The sequence below is a fragment of the Podarcis gaigeae genome (genome assembly GCF_964106915.1).
Source record: "Podarcis gaigeae genome assembly, chromosome: 15".
NCBI classification, from domain to species: Eukaryota; Metazoa; Chordata; class Lepidosauria; order Squamata; family Lacertidae; genus Podarcis; species Podarcis gaigeae.
In genome coordinates this window covers 12221325-12236800 of record NC_139692.1, presented here as the reverse complement: position 1 = coordinate 12236800, position 15476 = coordinate 12221325, and the positions used below count along the sequence as shown (strand labels likewise).

Below are 15476 nucleotides of genomic sequence, written 5' to 3'. Positions count from 1 at the left end.
TCTATCAAATAAATTAATATTCAATCATCCATTAGAATATAATCAGCACCCTCAGCAAACTACAGTTCCCAGGATTCTCTGGGGGAAGCCATGATGGTTTTAAATGGTATGATGCTGCTTTAAACATGTAGTGCAGCTGCAGCCTTTGTTACAAAGAGAGAATGCGACACACATCTTGGAGGCCAGGGAACCCCGAAGGTGCCTTTTGGTGTTGATTTACCCCAAATAAACATAGAACATTTTGTTCAGGTTACAAAACACACATATAATTTGAAACGTCATACTTCTTGGATGGTTTCCAACAGGCACAGACGGTCACTAAGGTAACCAGAAGGAAAATTCCCCCGGTCGAAAGGATTATATAGAGGGAGCTCCTTCCTACGGAGACACAAAAGACAAGGCAGATGTTAGGGCAAATTTCACCTATTTTGCTGGAGACCTGAACTGCAAGATTTGGAGATATGCCCATTTCAGCGGATGGCGGTGTTCATGTATTGGTTGGCATGGAAAGCGCAAATCAGGGAGATTCATCTTTCTGTCCCCATGCAGAGTGTCACAAGGCCAGCTGACTAGCCCAGCTGGGTCATCTCCTTCCAGCCATCCTGCTGCAAAGACCCATCGGCCTCTGCTCTGACACAAATCAGCAACCCAGGCTTCAAAGCCAGGGCACACTATCTCAGCAGATAGAAACTGCGCACACAGGATAGGCATGAGGCTTGTGGAAGCATACTACAACTACGGATTTATTAATCATAAATCAGGACAAAGAAACATGTCGTCTCTCTCTTTGTCTTCTCAGAGAGACAGGGAAAAGGAAAAGCTATACACACAACAGAAGTTCCCAGCAAGCTGTGCTGGTATGTAAACAGACATGTGACATGCAACAGTCCCATGTCTGCAGCTAAAGGTGGAACGGAATTTTCCAACACTTTCAACATGAACTGAGTGGTATTTCTCCCCCACCCCTAGTTATAAGAAGCAGCACATAACACTTATTTTAACAGCGGTGAGAGAGTGTCAACTGCTCTTCCCACATCACTGAGGCAACGGGTCAAAAGGATGGGTAGATACCAGGAGAAAAGGGATTGGTTGCTAACCCTCTCTGGGAATTATAACACTGCAAGGGGAAGAAGGGGCCTCCTAACAATGCCCAGAACCCTTTACAGGTCCTGGGATTTTTTGGAAAAAGACATGGCTCTTTAAAGTGGAATGATACATGCTGCTTTAAATGTATCATGCAGATGTCCATTAACTTCAATAGATCTACTCTAGCACTGGATAAAACCCATTATTTTAAAATCTGGAACATCCAGAAATTTTCGGACAGTAATGGAATGTTGGGTTCAGCAAGGCCAGGACATTTTCTGCCTTTGTTTCCAGTTCCACTATTATTATTATTATTATTATTATTATTATTATTATTATTATTATTATTATTACTACTACTACTACTACTACTACCACTACTACTACTACTAATAATAATAATTTTATTTATTTATTTGGTTTTTCAAATTAAAGTTTTACAGACACATATCCAACTTACAACATAAAAACAAGATTCCAAGGAATTTCTTGTACTTACCTCCTCCCCTTTGTGGGTCCTATTATTAATCATTCCCTCCTGGATCTTTTATGATAATCCAAAATCTTTTGCCTCTCTACTGTGTCCAAAATTCACCATTGAACTACAAGTGAAATTCCAATCCTGCTAACTAGTTTAACTGTTTACAATGGTTTTTAAGATAAGTTATAAATTTCCCCCATTCCTTATTAAAATTTTGGCCTTCCTGGTTTCTGATTCTTCCGGTCATTTTGGCCATTTTGGCATAATCCCATCAACTTGATCTGCCATTCTTCTCTGGTAGGGACTTTATCGTCTTTCCATCTCCAGGCCAGTAACATCTGCCCAGCCTTAGTTGCATACATAAACAGTCTTTTCTGCTCCCTTGTGATTTCGGCACCTAGAATTCCTAAAAGGAAGGCTTTGGGTTTTTTCACATGACAAGGTACCGTATTTTTCGCCCTATAGGATGCACTTTTCCCCCTCCAAAAATGAAGGGGAAATGTGTGTGCGTCCTATGGGACGAAAGCAGGCTTCAGGAAGCTATCCGCAAGCCTTGGGAGCCCGTGGGAGTTCCCACCGGGCTCCCAAGGCTTGCGGACAGCAGCCTGCAGCCTGAAACCCGGGGAGCACAGCAGAGTGTGCCCCGGGCTTCGGGCAGCTATCCGCAAGCCTTGGGAGCCCAGCACGACTTCCCACCGGGCTCCCAAGGCTTGCGGATAGCAGCCTGTTCTGGGGGCTGGGGTCGGGGGAAGCTCGGGCTTCCCCCGCCCCAGCCCTGCACCTGGGGGGGCAATAAAAAAAATTCTTTATCCCCCCCCAAACTAGGTACACCCTTTGGACCAGTGCGCCCTATGGGGCGAAAAATACGGTATATAATAATTAAGGCAGACCCAGTCTCTGGTTTCCCTAGGTTGTCCCTTCTGTGTACGGTATCTGCGTTGACCATACTTACTGTAAACGGTAAGTTTTATGGGGATGCTGCGCCCGTTGCTGATGGGGTTCTCCACCAAACAACTGTAGGTGTCATCGTCAGACATCAGGACTCTGGTGATGGTCAGCACCTTCTGGTCATGGGAGAGGATCAGCCGGGAGTCATTGCTGAGGGGCTTGCTGTCCTTTAACCACGTGTAGCTGGGCTTTGTGCCATTTTCATGGGAGCAGTTCAGAGTGAAATATTCGCTGAGCTCCAGCACAGTGGAAGAGGCCAGGGCGACATGAGGCTTTGAAATTGGAACTAGGAAGACAAAGACAAAACAAGCAAAGATTCTCAGTAAAGAGGAAAGTGAAGGAAATTATAAAACTATGGAGCTGAAAAAGCCCTAGCTCTGATTGAGGCCAGCCTAACCTCCTTGTGGCCCAGGACATCCAAGATGTTTTTGTTTGAAGACCGTAAGGTCCTCCATGGGACATACCAGGAGAGGCGGTCCCGTAGAAAGCAACGGAGTTATAGGAGAGGGCTAAATGGCAAGCAAGGCAAGCCTAGAGAAAAGAAAAGAGCATTTATCACATGATGGCAGTTGTGCTTTGACAATGACACTGAAATCCAAGCCAGCTGGCATGAGACAATGCAGCACAGTGTCTCCAAGCTCTCCACTGGATTTGAACTTACAGGGTATATACAGGAGGAGGTTTCATTTATAGTAGCAACTGCGGACGATGTTTTGCAAAAGGTTTTCAGCAAGCCCAAGCTTGGCATGAGGGAGAATTTTTTTTTATCCAATTCATTTTTGAAAGTGAACTTACCTGATTCTCATTTTCTGAAACGGGATGTGAACCGAAACTCAGCCATCCCTCTTAAATTCACACTTCTCTGGATTTTGAAATGCAGTTCTGCAGCCCGCTAAGGCATGCAACAATGTGCACACATCAGGATAAAGTCTGTATATAAATTAGTGTAAATACCATACAAAAACAGTGTGCAAAAATTAGGGGGGAAATGCTTTGCACAATTGTGCAGATTAGGCAAAACTGCATAAAAAAATGTGTGTATTAAGAGAAGTTTGCACTGAAATGCTGCTGATTCTCTCTTTCTCCATGCAAATTGATGGGGAAATGAATTTTAATATGTGGAAAAGGAGGAATTGAAATTGACAGATTTGCCCATTCCTAGTCCAAACCATGTGTTATTATATGTTGAAGCTGGATGAAAGTCTCTTTTCCCACACCAAGAGAATAAATAAATACCTTTAACTAATGAACTTTTTACAGGACGCGGGTGGCGCTGTGGGTTAAACCACAGAGCCTAGGACTTGCCGATCAGAAGGTCAGCGGTTTGAATCCCCGCAACGGGGTAAGCTCCCATCGCTCGGTCCCTGCTCCTGCCAACCTGGCAGTTCGAAAGCACATCAAAGTGCAAATAGATAAATAGGTACCACTCTGGCAGGAAGGTAAACGGCATTTCCGTGCGCTGCTCTGGTTCACCAGAAGTGGCTTAGTCATGATGGCCACATGACCCGGAAGCTGTACGCCGGTTCCCTCAGCCAATAAAGCGAGATGAGCACCGCAACCCCAGAGTCGGTCACGACTGCACCTAATGGTCAGGGGTCCCTTTACCTTAATGAACTTTTTTTAAAAGATCATTTTTTTCTAAGGCTCACTTACCATCCACTGTAAGGTTGATGTTCATCTCCCCTGTAAAAGTGTCGTCCGTAATGGAGATTTCCACTTCATACGTCCCCTCGTCAGAGAGCTGCAGCTCGTTGATCAGCAAGGAACCATTCTCAAAGATTCTAATCCGGTCCCTGTACTCTGGGCGCAGGTTACCAATGATCCCAGTGCCGATGGACTGGACCACCGTCACAGCCTTGTCACGCTTCACTTGCCATTTGATCACGGGTTTATCACGGCTGGTGCTGGTGTATTTCACGGAGAGCAGGGCGGACTTGCCAACCGTACCGTGGATTAACAGCACCGGGCTGGTGATATTGACTCCTTCCAGCAGATCTAGCAAGAAGAAGAAGCAAAGGACACTCAGCATTAACATTAAGGGATAGAGATTACTTGAAGGAGGTGGTATGAGCATGGCTCTCTGGTGCTGGAAAAGCCAGAATTGGAAGCCGTCGGTGATGAGTGTCCCCACCAGAGCTACAGGTTAGATAATAATACAGTGGTACCTCGGGTTATCTACGCTTCAGGTTACATACGCTTCAGGTTACAGACTCTGCTAACCCAGAAATATTACCTCAGGTTAAGAACTTTGCTTCAGGATGAGAACATCTGGCGTCGCGGTGGCAGCAAGAGGCCCCATTAGCTAAAGTGGTGCTTCAGGTTAAGAAAGGTTTCAGGTTAAGAACAGACCTCCGGAACGAATTAAGTACTTAACCTGAGGTACCACTGTAATAACAACAACAACAATTTTATTTATATCCCACCCTCCCCAGCCAAAGCCGGGCTCAGAGCGGCTAACAACAATAAAAGCAACACAGCATTCTAAAATCGATTCATTCTAAAATCAATTCAGAATCAAATGAATGGCAAGCATTGGGCTAGAGTTCTATGCGGATTACCAAAGGAGGGGGTCAGATTGTGCCTCGGCCAAAGGCCTGGTGGAACAGCTCTGTCTTGCAGGCCCTGCAGAAAGATGTCAAGTCCCGCAGGGCCCTAGATCAGGTGTGGGCCCTCCATATCTTTTTTTAAATATGCAAATATAACAGAACGGGGTAGAGTCTGAGACCTTATCAGCTGACGTTAACAATAGAAATATCCCATCAATTCTGGTGTGGATGTGATCATAATAATAGCCAATGACATATTTCCTGCAGCCCCCCTGTAATGAGATCTTCTTCTCTACCCAGAGAGAGGGAGGTCTGCAGTATCCTATGGCTCTATGGATGCCACCCTGAACCTCGGATTGCATCTTTAAATAGTATTTATTTTTATTTATCACATATATCAGTGCTTTTTGTGACAGTATTCACTGTTATAGAGTCCCTCCATGTGATGGCCTGGGAATCCGATTCAGAGGCTGAACCGGAGGAATCCCAGCCTGTACAGGGCCGGCTGAACTGGGCCGGCTGAACTGGGGCAGGGCCTTGATTCTGAAGCGCCTGCACCTGTGCCGGATCCTCAGGAGCAGGCACCAGGTGAACCCACTCTGGCTCCAGAGGTGGTTGAGGACTCAGTGCCTACAGGTGAGTCTCCCCCTGGGCCCAGTAACCCTTTGGCCTCTCCTGAACTACAGAGGCTCAGGGCAGAAAGGCGAAGGGAACTGGTTTCTCCCAGGAGGAGTGCTCGCCTTAAGGCCAGGAGAGACGGGTCTCCTGGGGGCCGGGACCGCCCCTGGCCTCAGAGAAGATAAAGGCCAGTCAGCCCGGTCCCAGGTTGCGGGAGCAACGTCGTTGTTGAGTACCTGTTCCTGCCCGGACCCAGACCTGACCTCCAGTGTTCCTGTCCCCGCCCGGCTTCCAGCTTCGGACCTCGCCCCACTCCTTGTGAACTGTTTCCAGGCTAGTGACCCAGGACCGGACTTTGACTACGCCAACGGTAACCTTCCCCCCGGGACCAGCACACTCCACCTTTTAAAAAATTATTTTTACTGCCCATATTAGAAGTGATCTTGTGCTGGCACCCATGGCACTTCATTGTGAATCAACAAAGTCAACACTTCATTGTATGTCCAAGCTTCCTTCCAAGGAACTCAAGGTGGCGTTCATGGTCCTCCCATCCCCCATTTTATCACAACAACCCTGTGAGGTAGGTGAGGCTAAGAGGCAGTGATCTACCCAACAGCACCCAGTGAGCTTCAAGGCTGAGTGAGGATTTCAAATGAGATCCTAGTTCGACACTCTAAGGGTGGATCTACACACAGAGGGAAAACGCTATGTATAAGTCATAAATTAAATCGCTATAACAAAGGGGAGGAACCGTATGTAAAATTGCATAGAAAAGTTTTGTGCTCTACAGCGCCATCTGGTGTTCCATGTTTATAACACATTTAAAAAGCTATTTTTTATTCATATTCCTGGGTCCTAAGTCTGTTCTAACTACATCACACTGGCAAACTATTAAGTACTAAGCATTACTATGATTAATCAGTGGTGTCCAAACTTTTTTCAAAGAGGTCCAGATGTGATGAAGAGAAGGACTAAGAGCTTTTTTTAGGGTTGAATTTGTTGAGGTATTTTTAGGATTTTACCTCAGGAAATAAACTGCCACAGGGGCTGGATTAAACCAACTGACGGGCCGGATTAGGCCCCCAAATGGACTTTGGACATGCCTGGATTAGATGATCAAGTCTCTTGATGATCAACAGCAAACGATTACAACAAAAATAATGACGGTGTTGATTTTTTAAAAACAATAAAAACACACTTTTAATCATCTAAATATTGGATTGAATTGACAAGAATAAGCAGCGGAGGCTGGACTGTGCTTGGAAGGACAGTAAAAAGGTAAAGGTACCCCTGCCCGTACGGGCCAGTCGTGTCCGACTCTAGGGTTGTGCGCCCATCTCACTTAAGAGGCTGGGGGCCAGCGCAGTCCGGAGACACTTCCGGGTCACGTGGCCAGCGTGACGAAGCTGCACTGGCAAGCCGGCACCAGTGCAGCACACGGAAACGCCGTTTACCTTTCCGCTATAAAGCGATACCTATTTATCTACTTGCACTTAGGGGTGCTTTCAAACTGCTAGGTGGGCAGGAGCTGGGACCGAACGACGGGAGCTCACCCTGCCGCGGGGATTCGAACCGCAGACCATACGATCGGCAAGTCCTAGGCACTGAGGTTTTACCCACAGCGCCACCCGCGTCCCCTTGCTTGGAAGGACAGGACACAGTTAATTCACTGTGTCTGAGTACAACACAGCAGTCAAGCAGTTAATGCCCCCAGCTTTGGCTCTCAATGGCATGAGGCAAGGCGGATGGTGATCTAGGCCTCACAATGGTTAACCTGGAAACAACCTCAAATCCTTGCCCTGACATTTCACTGGGACCCAGGCAAGACAGTGGAGGGAGGCAATAGCTCGTGTGCCCTTTCCTCTCCTTAGCACCCAGAAGAGCAAGAATGTCTGAAGGACTGCTATGGCTTCACGTTGTTGATTCAGAAATGTGCTCCTGTGCATAGGAATGAACTCATCGGCATTTGGGCTAACGCCGGGGTGGTGCTGAAAAAACAAAGGAGAGTGCAGAAAGAAAGGTTTCAGTTTGCAAAAGGAGCAACCAATGCCAAAAAGGGGTGAAACTTTTTTTTTTTAATTTTTAATTTTTATTGATTGGGCAAGGAAAAAGAAAAAACACAAATACCAAATTACACACAGCAATAACCATAGATACATAATTTTCTTAACAAACAATAAAACATATATTGGTCTTAAAACTAAAAACCCAACCTCCCGTTTATTCCATATTTCGATTTCATATTACATATTGCCAATACACACTTTTATCATAATTAAACTTAAAAAGGGGTGAAATTTAATCAGAAGCAAGGGTGTAGAATCTCAGGTTGGAGGGGGGGAATGTGGCCCCACAATACTCATTATGCGGCCCCACATCCTCTCCACAAGCCATACCCACTCTTCACAGGCCATGCTCTCCACTACCCCTGCTTTTTACCCATGCTCTCCTTGATTATTTTTGCCTGGCAGGAAAGCGTGCTTGAATTCTGACAATGCTTGCTTGCCTGGATAGATAAGGAACTATAAATGTGTATAGCAGGTAAGGGGAACATCCCCTCCAACATTTCTCCAATGAAAATAGGGGTGTCCTACTCCATAATTACACAGGTGGGACGCAGGTGGCACTGTGGGTTAAACCACAGAGTCTAGGACTTGCTGATCAGAAGGTCGGCAGTTCGAATCCCCACAATCTCCAGTTGCTCAGTCCCTGCTCCTGCCAACCTAGCAGTTCGAAAGCACCTCAAAGTGCAAGTAGATAAATAGGTACCACTCTGGCGGGAAGGTAAACGGCGTTTCCGTGCGCTGCTCTGGTTCGCCAGAAGCGGCTTAGTCATGCTGGCCACATGACCTGGAAGCTGTATGCTGGCTCCCTCGGCCATTAAAGCGAGATGAGCGCCACAATCCCAGAGTCGGTTATGACTGGACCTACTGGTCAGGGGTCCCTTTACTCCATAATAATAATATCTATACATTGGACTAGTTTGCTACATAATAAAACATTTAAAAAACCTTCCCTATACAGGGCTGCTTTCAGCTGTCTTCCAAAGTTTGCATTGTTACTTATCTCCTTGGCTCAGGGTTCACACCATACCTTCTAACGTTTCTCCGATGAAAAAAGGGACATCCGAAGGGAAAGCGGGACATTCTGGGATCAAATCAGAAACTGGGATGGCTTCTGTAAAATCCAGGACTGCCCCTGGAAAATAGGGACACTAGGAGGATCCTTGGGATCTGGTGCAAAATGTGGCCTTCCAAACCCCACTCTCTGGCCCTTGGTCCCCTTCCCAATTGCCACACCCCAGACTGGTCCTGCTCTCCTGGAGTATTTCCCCCTGGCTGGAATGTGCCCTTGAATGCTCTCAGTGACTCCTGCTTTGCTGGGAAGAAGGGTAGAGAAGGGTGTGTGCATCTTTACAAACACTAGCCTAATGCGCCTGTTTAAAAGGTTGTGAGGCACCCCCAATCTCTGCTGAGCAGCAGCAAGTTTCCAGGGGGTTCCAGGCACTCCCTATGGGGGGTGTTTCTGCTGGGACATCAAGGCACAGCAGAGATTAGTGTCTCTAAAAATATATATGGTTTGTTGTTGTTTTTAATTCATTTTTATTAAATTTTCCACTTTAACAATCCAATCCAATCACATTAAATATTCCAAATTATACATATACATATCAAATAATCCAAATATTCTGCCAAATTATACTTTTTTTAATGGGACTTCCCATGCTTCAAGTTCGGGGGGGGGGCTCTGATCATCTCATATCTCTCCTGCTTTTCATAGTCATTTCCGATGGTTCCTCTAATTCTTTCTGTTGTTAACCTTCCTTCTTTCATGGCCTCTGAGTTGTTCCCACAAGTAAGTTGAAGCAAACAATTATGTATTTCTGTGTGGATTTTATGTCTATGATTCCCCTCTATAAGTTTGCAGCATCTCCTCACATGCTGGTGTTTCTGCCAAATCAATCCAAAGGTCTTTTCGCTGCTGGCAGCCGCCATCTTCACTCAGTTCCAATGAAATATATATGGTTTATTGTACATATATTTACACCTAGTTCTTGCCCAGAAAGAGTTCAGAGCATGACATCTCCAGAGGGGCTTGTTCCCCAGACCAGTGCAGCATTGGAGTCTGAGGCATCCTGCTTGCCATCTCTATGATTCTGCCTCAGTCTGCCAAGGTGGTTCTGGCCTTCATGGCTGCTCGTGGAGTTCTGCCCGCTTCCTTTCCACTTCACAAAAAAAGCCCTGCTCTAAGTAACTCCTTTCCATCTATCTGCTCATTCCTCTTATCCAGACCTCTGTTTTCCTAAAGGACATATTTTTCCTGTGTGATATCACACTTCCCCATCACCTTGGCAGCCTTCTCCAGCACCAACACAGCCTCCTGCCTGGCTGATGGTTAATGACTTGCTTCCAGCACCTTTTGTCATTCTTAGCGACTTCTATCTCTGGCCCGGAGGAAAAAAAGCTTAGCTATATTTTTCACTTGTCTGGCACCTTCCCTTCAAAACTCCAAGTATTACCTGAATAGAAATCTTTATGGATTTCTAACAATCACTCCCAGATGACCCCAGATCTGTAACTGTACAAAGGTAAAATTTACACTTAGGTAGAATTTAGTTTTTCCACCCACTTCTGCCTCTAGCCCCACATGTCACTGAGATGCATGTGGCCCTTGGAAGTCTGCCCAGGCCCTTGGGTGCCTTCCTTCTTCTTCCTTTCAACATTGGATAGAAACCAAATTAGTTGACTCTTCCTGCCATTGCTTCTGGCTCCACCTATGGTTAGCCTCCCTGCCTTACCTGCCCTGCCAGGCCCAATGGGCACCAGCCACCCCTGAGGTTCAGTGAATGCAGCCAGGGGCAAAAGAGGACACAGCAGATGCTCAGTATCAGACGAGCTGCTTTCAAAATGGCTTCTGCCTGCTGCCTGGGTGCTGAGGTCAAAACAAAACCAGTATTGATATGCATTGGAGGGGAACATGAATCATCCGGGTGACAATTAACTGCTAGATTAGGAGCTGCGAGCAGAAGCACAAGAAAGAGCTTAAACAAGTCCCAAAGTCATGAGATCTATTAGTATGCAAACCTCTCTCTCGCTCTCTCTTTCCCTTTGCCTGATGCAAACAGAAGGGGAAACCCAGGGCTTTTTACCAGCCAGAACTTGCCAAAACTCAGTTCCGGCACCTCCTACAGTTAAAAGGATTGGGAAGCAGGAGATGCTAGCAGGTCAGCCCTACTATTAGGCAGAGGGAGGTGGTTAACTCAGGTGGCATACGGCAGCCATTCCTCTTGAGTCTCCTAAGATAGCATACCCTGCACCCTCAAAGCTAGCCTGCTGTCGTTGGGTGTGGTGGAAGGGCTTCCTGTTCCCAGTATTGAAGTAAGGTCCCATCTGCACTATACATTTAAACCAATACCATACCACTTTAACACGGCTTCCTCCAAAGCATCCTGAGGACCGCAGTTTATTAAGGGTGTGGTTAGAGTTGTATGGAGACCTCTGTTCCCTACACAGAGCAGCAATTTCCAAAGCAATTTAACAGTCCACCCGTCTTTCTCAGGGAACTCTGGGAATTGTAGCTCAGTGAGAGTGGGCAGTGTTAAAAACTCAGATATATAAGTTAGGCACCAAATGGCTCCTTAAACCAGAATGACAGTCACGGAAGCAGAATGCCTAGTTGCTATTTTGGGGCCAAGCAGCTCGAAAGTCATTTTTTTCAATACGGCTTTTGGGTTCCCGAAATTCGTTCTGATTGGGCAGATAAAATATAATGGACAGAATTCTACAGGATGTGTTGCTAGCTGGGGGGGGGGGGGTTTCAGCCGGAGGGAGGTGTTGTTCGTTGTCAGTTCTGGCACCTTTTTCTCTACAAAAATAGCATTGGTTAATAGAGTGTGAAAACATGCACCTCCAGATGATGCAGACATTCTCTTGGTCGCAAATGGCCAATAGCCAGGTGCAAAATGTGCCTGGCACCTGGTTAATTTTGAACACTGAGCATGGGTGAAGGCTGCTTAATCCTTCCTGCCATTTCTTTGCTCCCCACCCCACAGTGAGTTGGAATGCAATTGGCAGAAACATTTGTGCTATACAATTAATGCAGTATCCTATCGCTTTAAACAGTTTCTCTGCTACCAAGCTCAGCCTTCCAAGGCTGCTTTTCCTTAAAAAGATATAAATCACTGGGTTAAAGAGACACTGAACTCTCCATTCCCTGTCTAATTCGTAGCTAGGCAAACGCTGGCCCTGTATTCACCTCCTGGCACCATATACAAAGAAAGTGTGAGAACAGAAGCCAAGCCAAGGGAATGTGGTATATTGGGCATCAGGATGTTCTGTAAGGAGGGCTGCCAGGGAATGTCTGCCAAGCAACCATTGTGATCTCTGATCACCTGCAGAGAGCGCATCTTTGTTTTGCTTTTGGGGGATGTAGAGATACACAATCAACATGCAGAGCCAGGCAGATTTAGCCAGCCACACACAGTGCTCACATGCCACTGTACTGTTCCACCACCAATAGCATGCAGTTGGACTAGTTGTGGTTGCTTTTGCGGTATCACAGCTGGAGAAAATCACCCACAAATGTCTTCTACAATATGGTGCCGGAGGGCTGATTTGCTTCTTTTTGCCATCATCATGTATTCCATAACCAATTTTTGACGCTTTGTGGTAAAGGACCGTCTTGCAGGGCTGGTTTGCCAGGAGAAATCCCCACCCCAGAATCCAGGGACATGGCACACTGGTAGTAGAACAAACCAGAGGTGTGCACTGGATTCAGAAGAATCTCAAGTCAAACTGGGCTGATATGGAGAGATTCAGGAAGTGGGCTCCATGAGAATTGCTCCAAATTGAATCCGGGCCTTCTTGTGAGTGAAATGGAAATGTCAAACAGAACTGCAGACGGCATGTCTGCAAAAACTCCAATCTCTCCCCTACCCCACCCCAGCTTGCATATAAGGAAAACACCAGGATGGGAAGAGGGCCCTTTGTTGCTGACAGATCCTGTTTATAATAAGAAGGAATTACTTTAACTGGGCTTTTGGGAAGAGATGTTCAAGGAATGCAGGGTTGGAGACCCTCTGGCTGGCAAGCCAATCTTGGCCTACAAGGCCATTTCCCGGAAACCACAACAACCCACCTGTCGGGTGACATCACTGATGGCATCATCTGATGGGCAAAAGAACTCCACCTTGAATTTAAAAGCTTGGCGGGAGAGGTGTCCCAGCTGTTGGGACATCCTCGTAGTTTCCATTTGGCTAATAATCCCTTCCTTCACTCATAGGATTCTTGACTTCTGGACTTTGTGCTTGCTATTAACCTGAATAAATATCTTGTCCTTACTTTCAAACAAGTGCTGCTGGTGTTGTGTTTTTGGATGGAAGTGTGACAGATCAGCTATGAAAGCCTTTGAGTGACTTTGGGCCAGCCATCACTCTCAGCCTAAATAAGCTCCCAGTGTTGCTGTAAGGATTCAACAGGAAGAACAATTTCCATCATCTTGAGCTCCTTGGCAAAAAGGTGGGATATAAATGTAATAAATAAGTTAAGGACATAAGAAGAGCCCTGCTTCATCAAAGCAAAGGTTGATCTTTTTCAGAGCCACGTTTCCACATTGGCCAATCAGCTGCGGAATCAGGGTTTGAAGGCTCTCTACTCTTATTGCCTGGTAAGGCCTTTCAAAGGCAGGCCTATTGAAATCAATGAAAGAACTCTGTCCTTCTTTTATTGTCGTGTGAGATGTTACAGCAGATGTATCCATTTACTTCTGCAAAAGGTCAGAGGATCTATAGACTCTAATGCAATTACCTCTCAATCTTCTTTTTCAGCTGTTAAAGCAGCCCCTTCACACTCTGCATTAATGCAGCTTGCGCTCTGAGGAGTCCCTTAGTCTCAGGCACTGGGTTTGTTTTTGTTTTTTTAAAGCTCTTCCCACCCCTATTATGGAAGTGTTGGCAGTGGCTATGAAGAAACTGCATTCAGTTTCCCCAGTAGAGCAGGCACAGAATGTCTGTGGCCAGATCTAATTTATCAGAGTGGACATGATATTTAAACAATGCCATGCATTGGTTTCAGTTGTAAATTCTAGCTTTTACTTCCTGGGGAAAAAAACAGTTTCCAAGTTCTACCAGCTGCATATGTAAGGTAAAAACAACAAGCTTGGGGGGAGGGATGGTGTCATGAACCTTAAATTAATTACTTAAAATATATTGACTTGGGCCCCAAGGTAACTTAAAGAAGTTCATGGAAGGAATGTTTCCTGTCCTCCTTCCCTACCAGTGCCCAAAGGGCTTCTCTGAAGGGTCAGGGTCCTTCCTGAACAATGGTGGCTACTGGGAGATGGGGGAATTGCCTAAAACTGGGCCTTTCCCCAGCAGCATCCCCAGAGTTAGTTCTCTGCTGAGACAATATATCTTCATTACGTGTAATAGCTGGGAGAACAACAGCCCACAAGGTTGACTGAGAGCTTTCCATGGTCCTGATTTCTGTCCATTAGCAGAACAGGATATACAGAATATCATACTGGGATACAGAAATGCTCCAGAGAAGAGTAAAAATACTTTACTGACCATGAACAACTCAGTGAACTGGAAGATCTAATAAGAAAAGGGAAGTTTATTGTTGCACCACAGCCCATGAGGATGGAAATCCAAGACTGTAGCCACCAAGAACATGAAGTTCAAATGAAATCCAGCAAATAAGCCAAGCAGACACCCTTGGGTTATATCAAATTAACTTCTATTCAGAGAGAACACATTGAAATTAATGGACCTGAGCAGCATTGGAAATGACATAAAGAGCAAACTCTTATACTGTGACAACGGCAGAAGAAACAGATCAACTGAATGGGTTATCTTCAACAAAATGATACACAGACTAAACCAAATGAAATAAATGGTATTAAGTTCCTTAAGTCCATTGATTTTAATGGGTCTGGTCTGAGTATGAGTGATATAGGGCATTGCCAATTGGAAGACATCTCTAACCACTACATCTTTACCCAACAGATCAGGAGCTGCAGACACTCTGGGGGCATTTGGAATTTTTAGAAAGTGTCATGGCTGCCAGTCACAAAATGGCTGCTATGGAGGTGTCACTTAACACTAAATGACTGCTAAGTCTTAGAGAGGGGGAAAAGGAGACAGGACCACAGATTGGTATAGCTATGCCCCCTCTACAGTTGGGAGGGGAGAAATCACCTACATTAGCTATGACTATTGCTCACAGACAGAAGCTCTTTGCACATCTCATCTGTTCTGAATGGATGGGAGATGGGTGGCCAGTCCTGACATCCAATGAAATATGGGCATATTGAAAGGGAAGTGTTAAATGCAGGAGAGGCTGAGCGAGTGCAAGCAAATGAATATACAGATATCCTTCTTGCCTGATATTGCCTATTGCATTTGCTCAACTGAAGAATAAATTTGTTTGCTTTCACATTCCAGATGAACTGACAGACTGAATGACAATGAACCTAATTTAGGGCCGCAGAATCCTAGTCATTCCATATACAGTGGTACCTCGGGTTAAGAACTTAATTCGTTCTGGAGGTCCGTTCTTAACCTGAAACTGTTCTTAACCTGAGGTACCACTTTAGCTAATGGGGCCTCCCGCTGCTGCCACGCGATTTCTGTTTTCATCCTGAAGCAAAGTTCTTAACCCGAGGTACTATTTCTGGGTTAGCGGAATCTGTAACCTGAAGCGTATGTAACCCAAGGTACCACTGTATCTTACAGCTGTCCCCACATGACTATATCACTGCCCCCAAGCAATCAGGGAAGCTGAAAGAGGGTACCCTGC

At 45.7% G+C, this 15476-nt stretch overlaps 1 protein-coding gene across 3 annotated transcripts in view; it reads right to left on the bottom strand.

The window, feature by feature from the left end:
• Positions 1-15476, bottom strand: part of HEPACAM (hepatic and glial cell adhesion molecule) — a 40720-nt gene that overhangs the window by 11996 nt on the left and 13248 nt on the right. For all 3 annotated transcript variants that reach the window (XR_014558141.1, XR_014558142.1, XM_083713694.1), the window contains exons 2-4: positions 4169-4510; positions 2520-2801; positions 285-378 (exon numbers count right to left, since the gene is read on the bottom strand). Coding sequence is in view for 1 of the 3 variants with exons in the window: in XM_083713694.1 (XP_083569820.1) it covers positions 285-378; positions 2520-2801; positions 4169-4510 (718 nt within the window). In the remaining 2 variants the exon portion in view is untranslated. The remainder of the gene's footprint in view (positions 1-284; positions 379-2519; positions 2802-4168; positions 4511-15476) is intronic.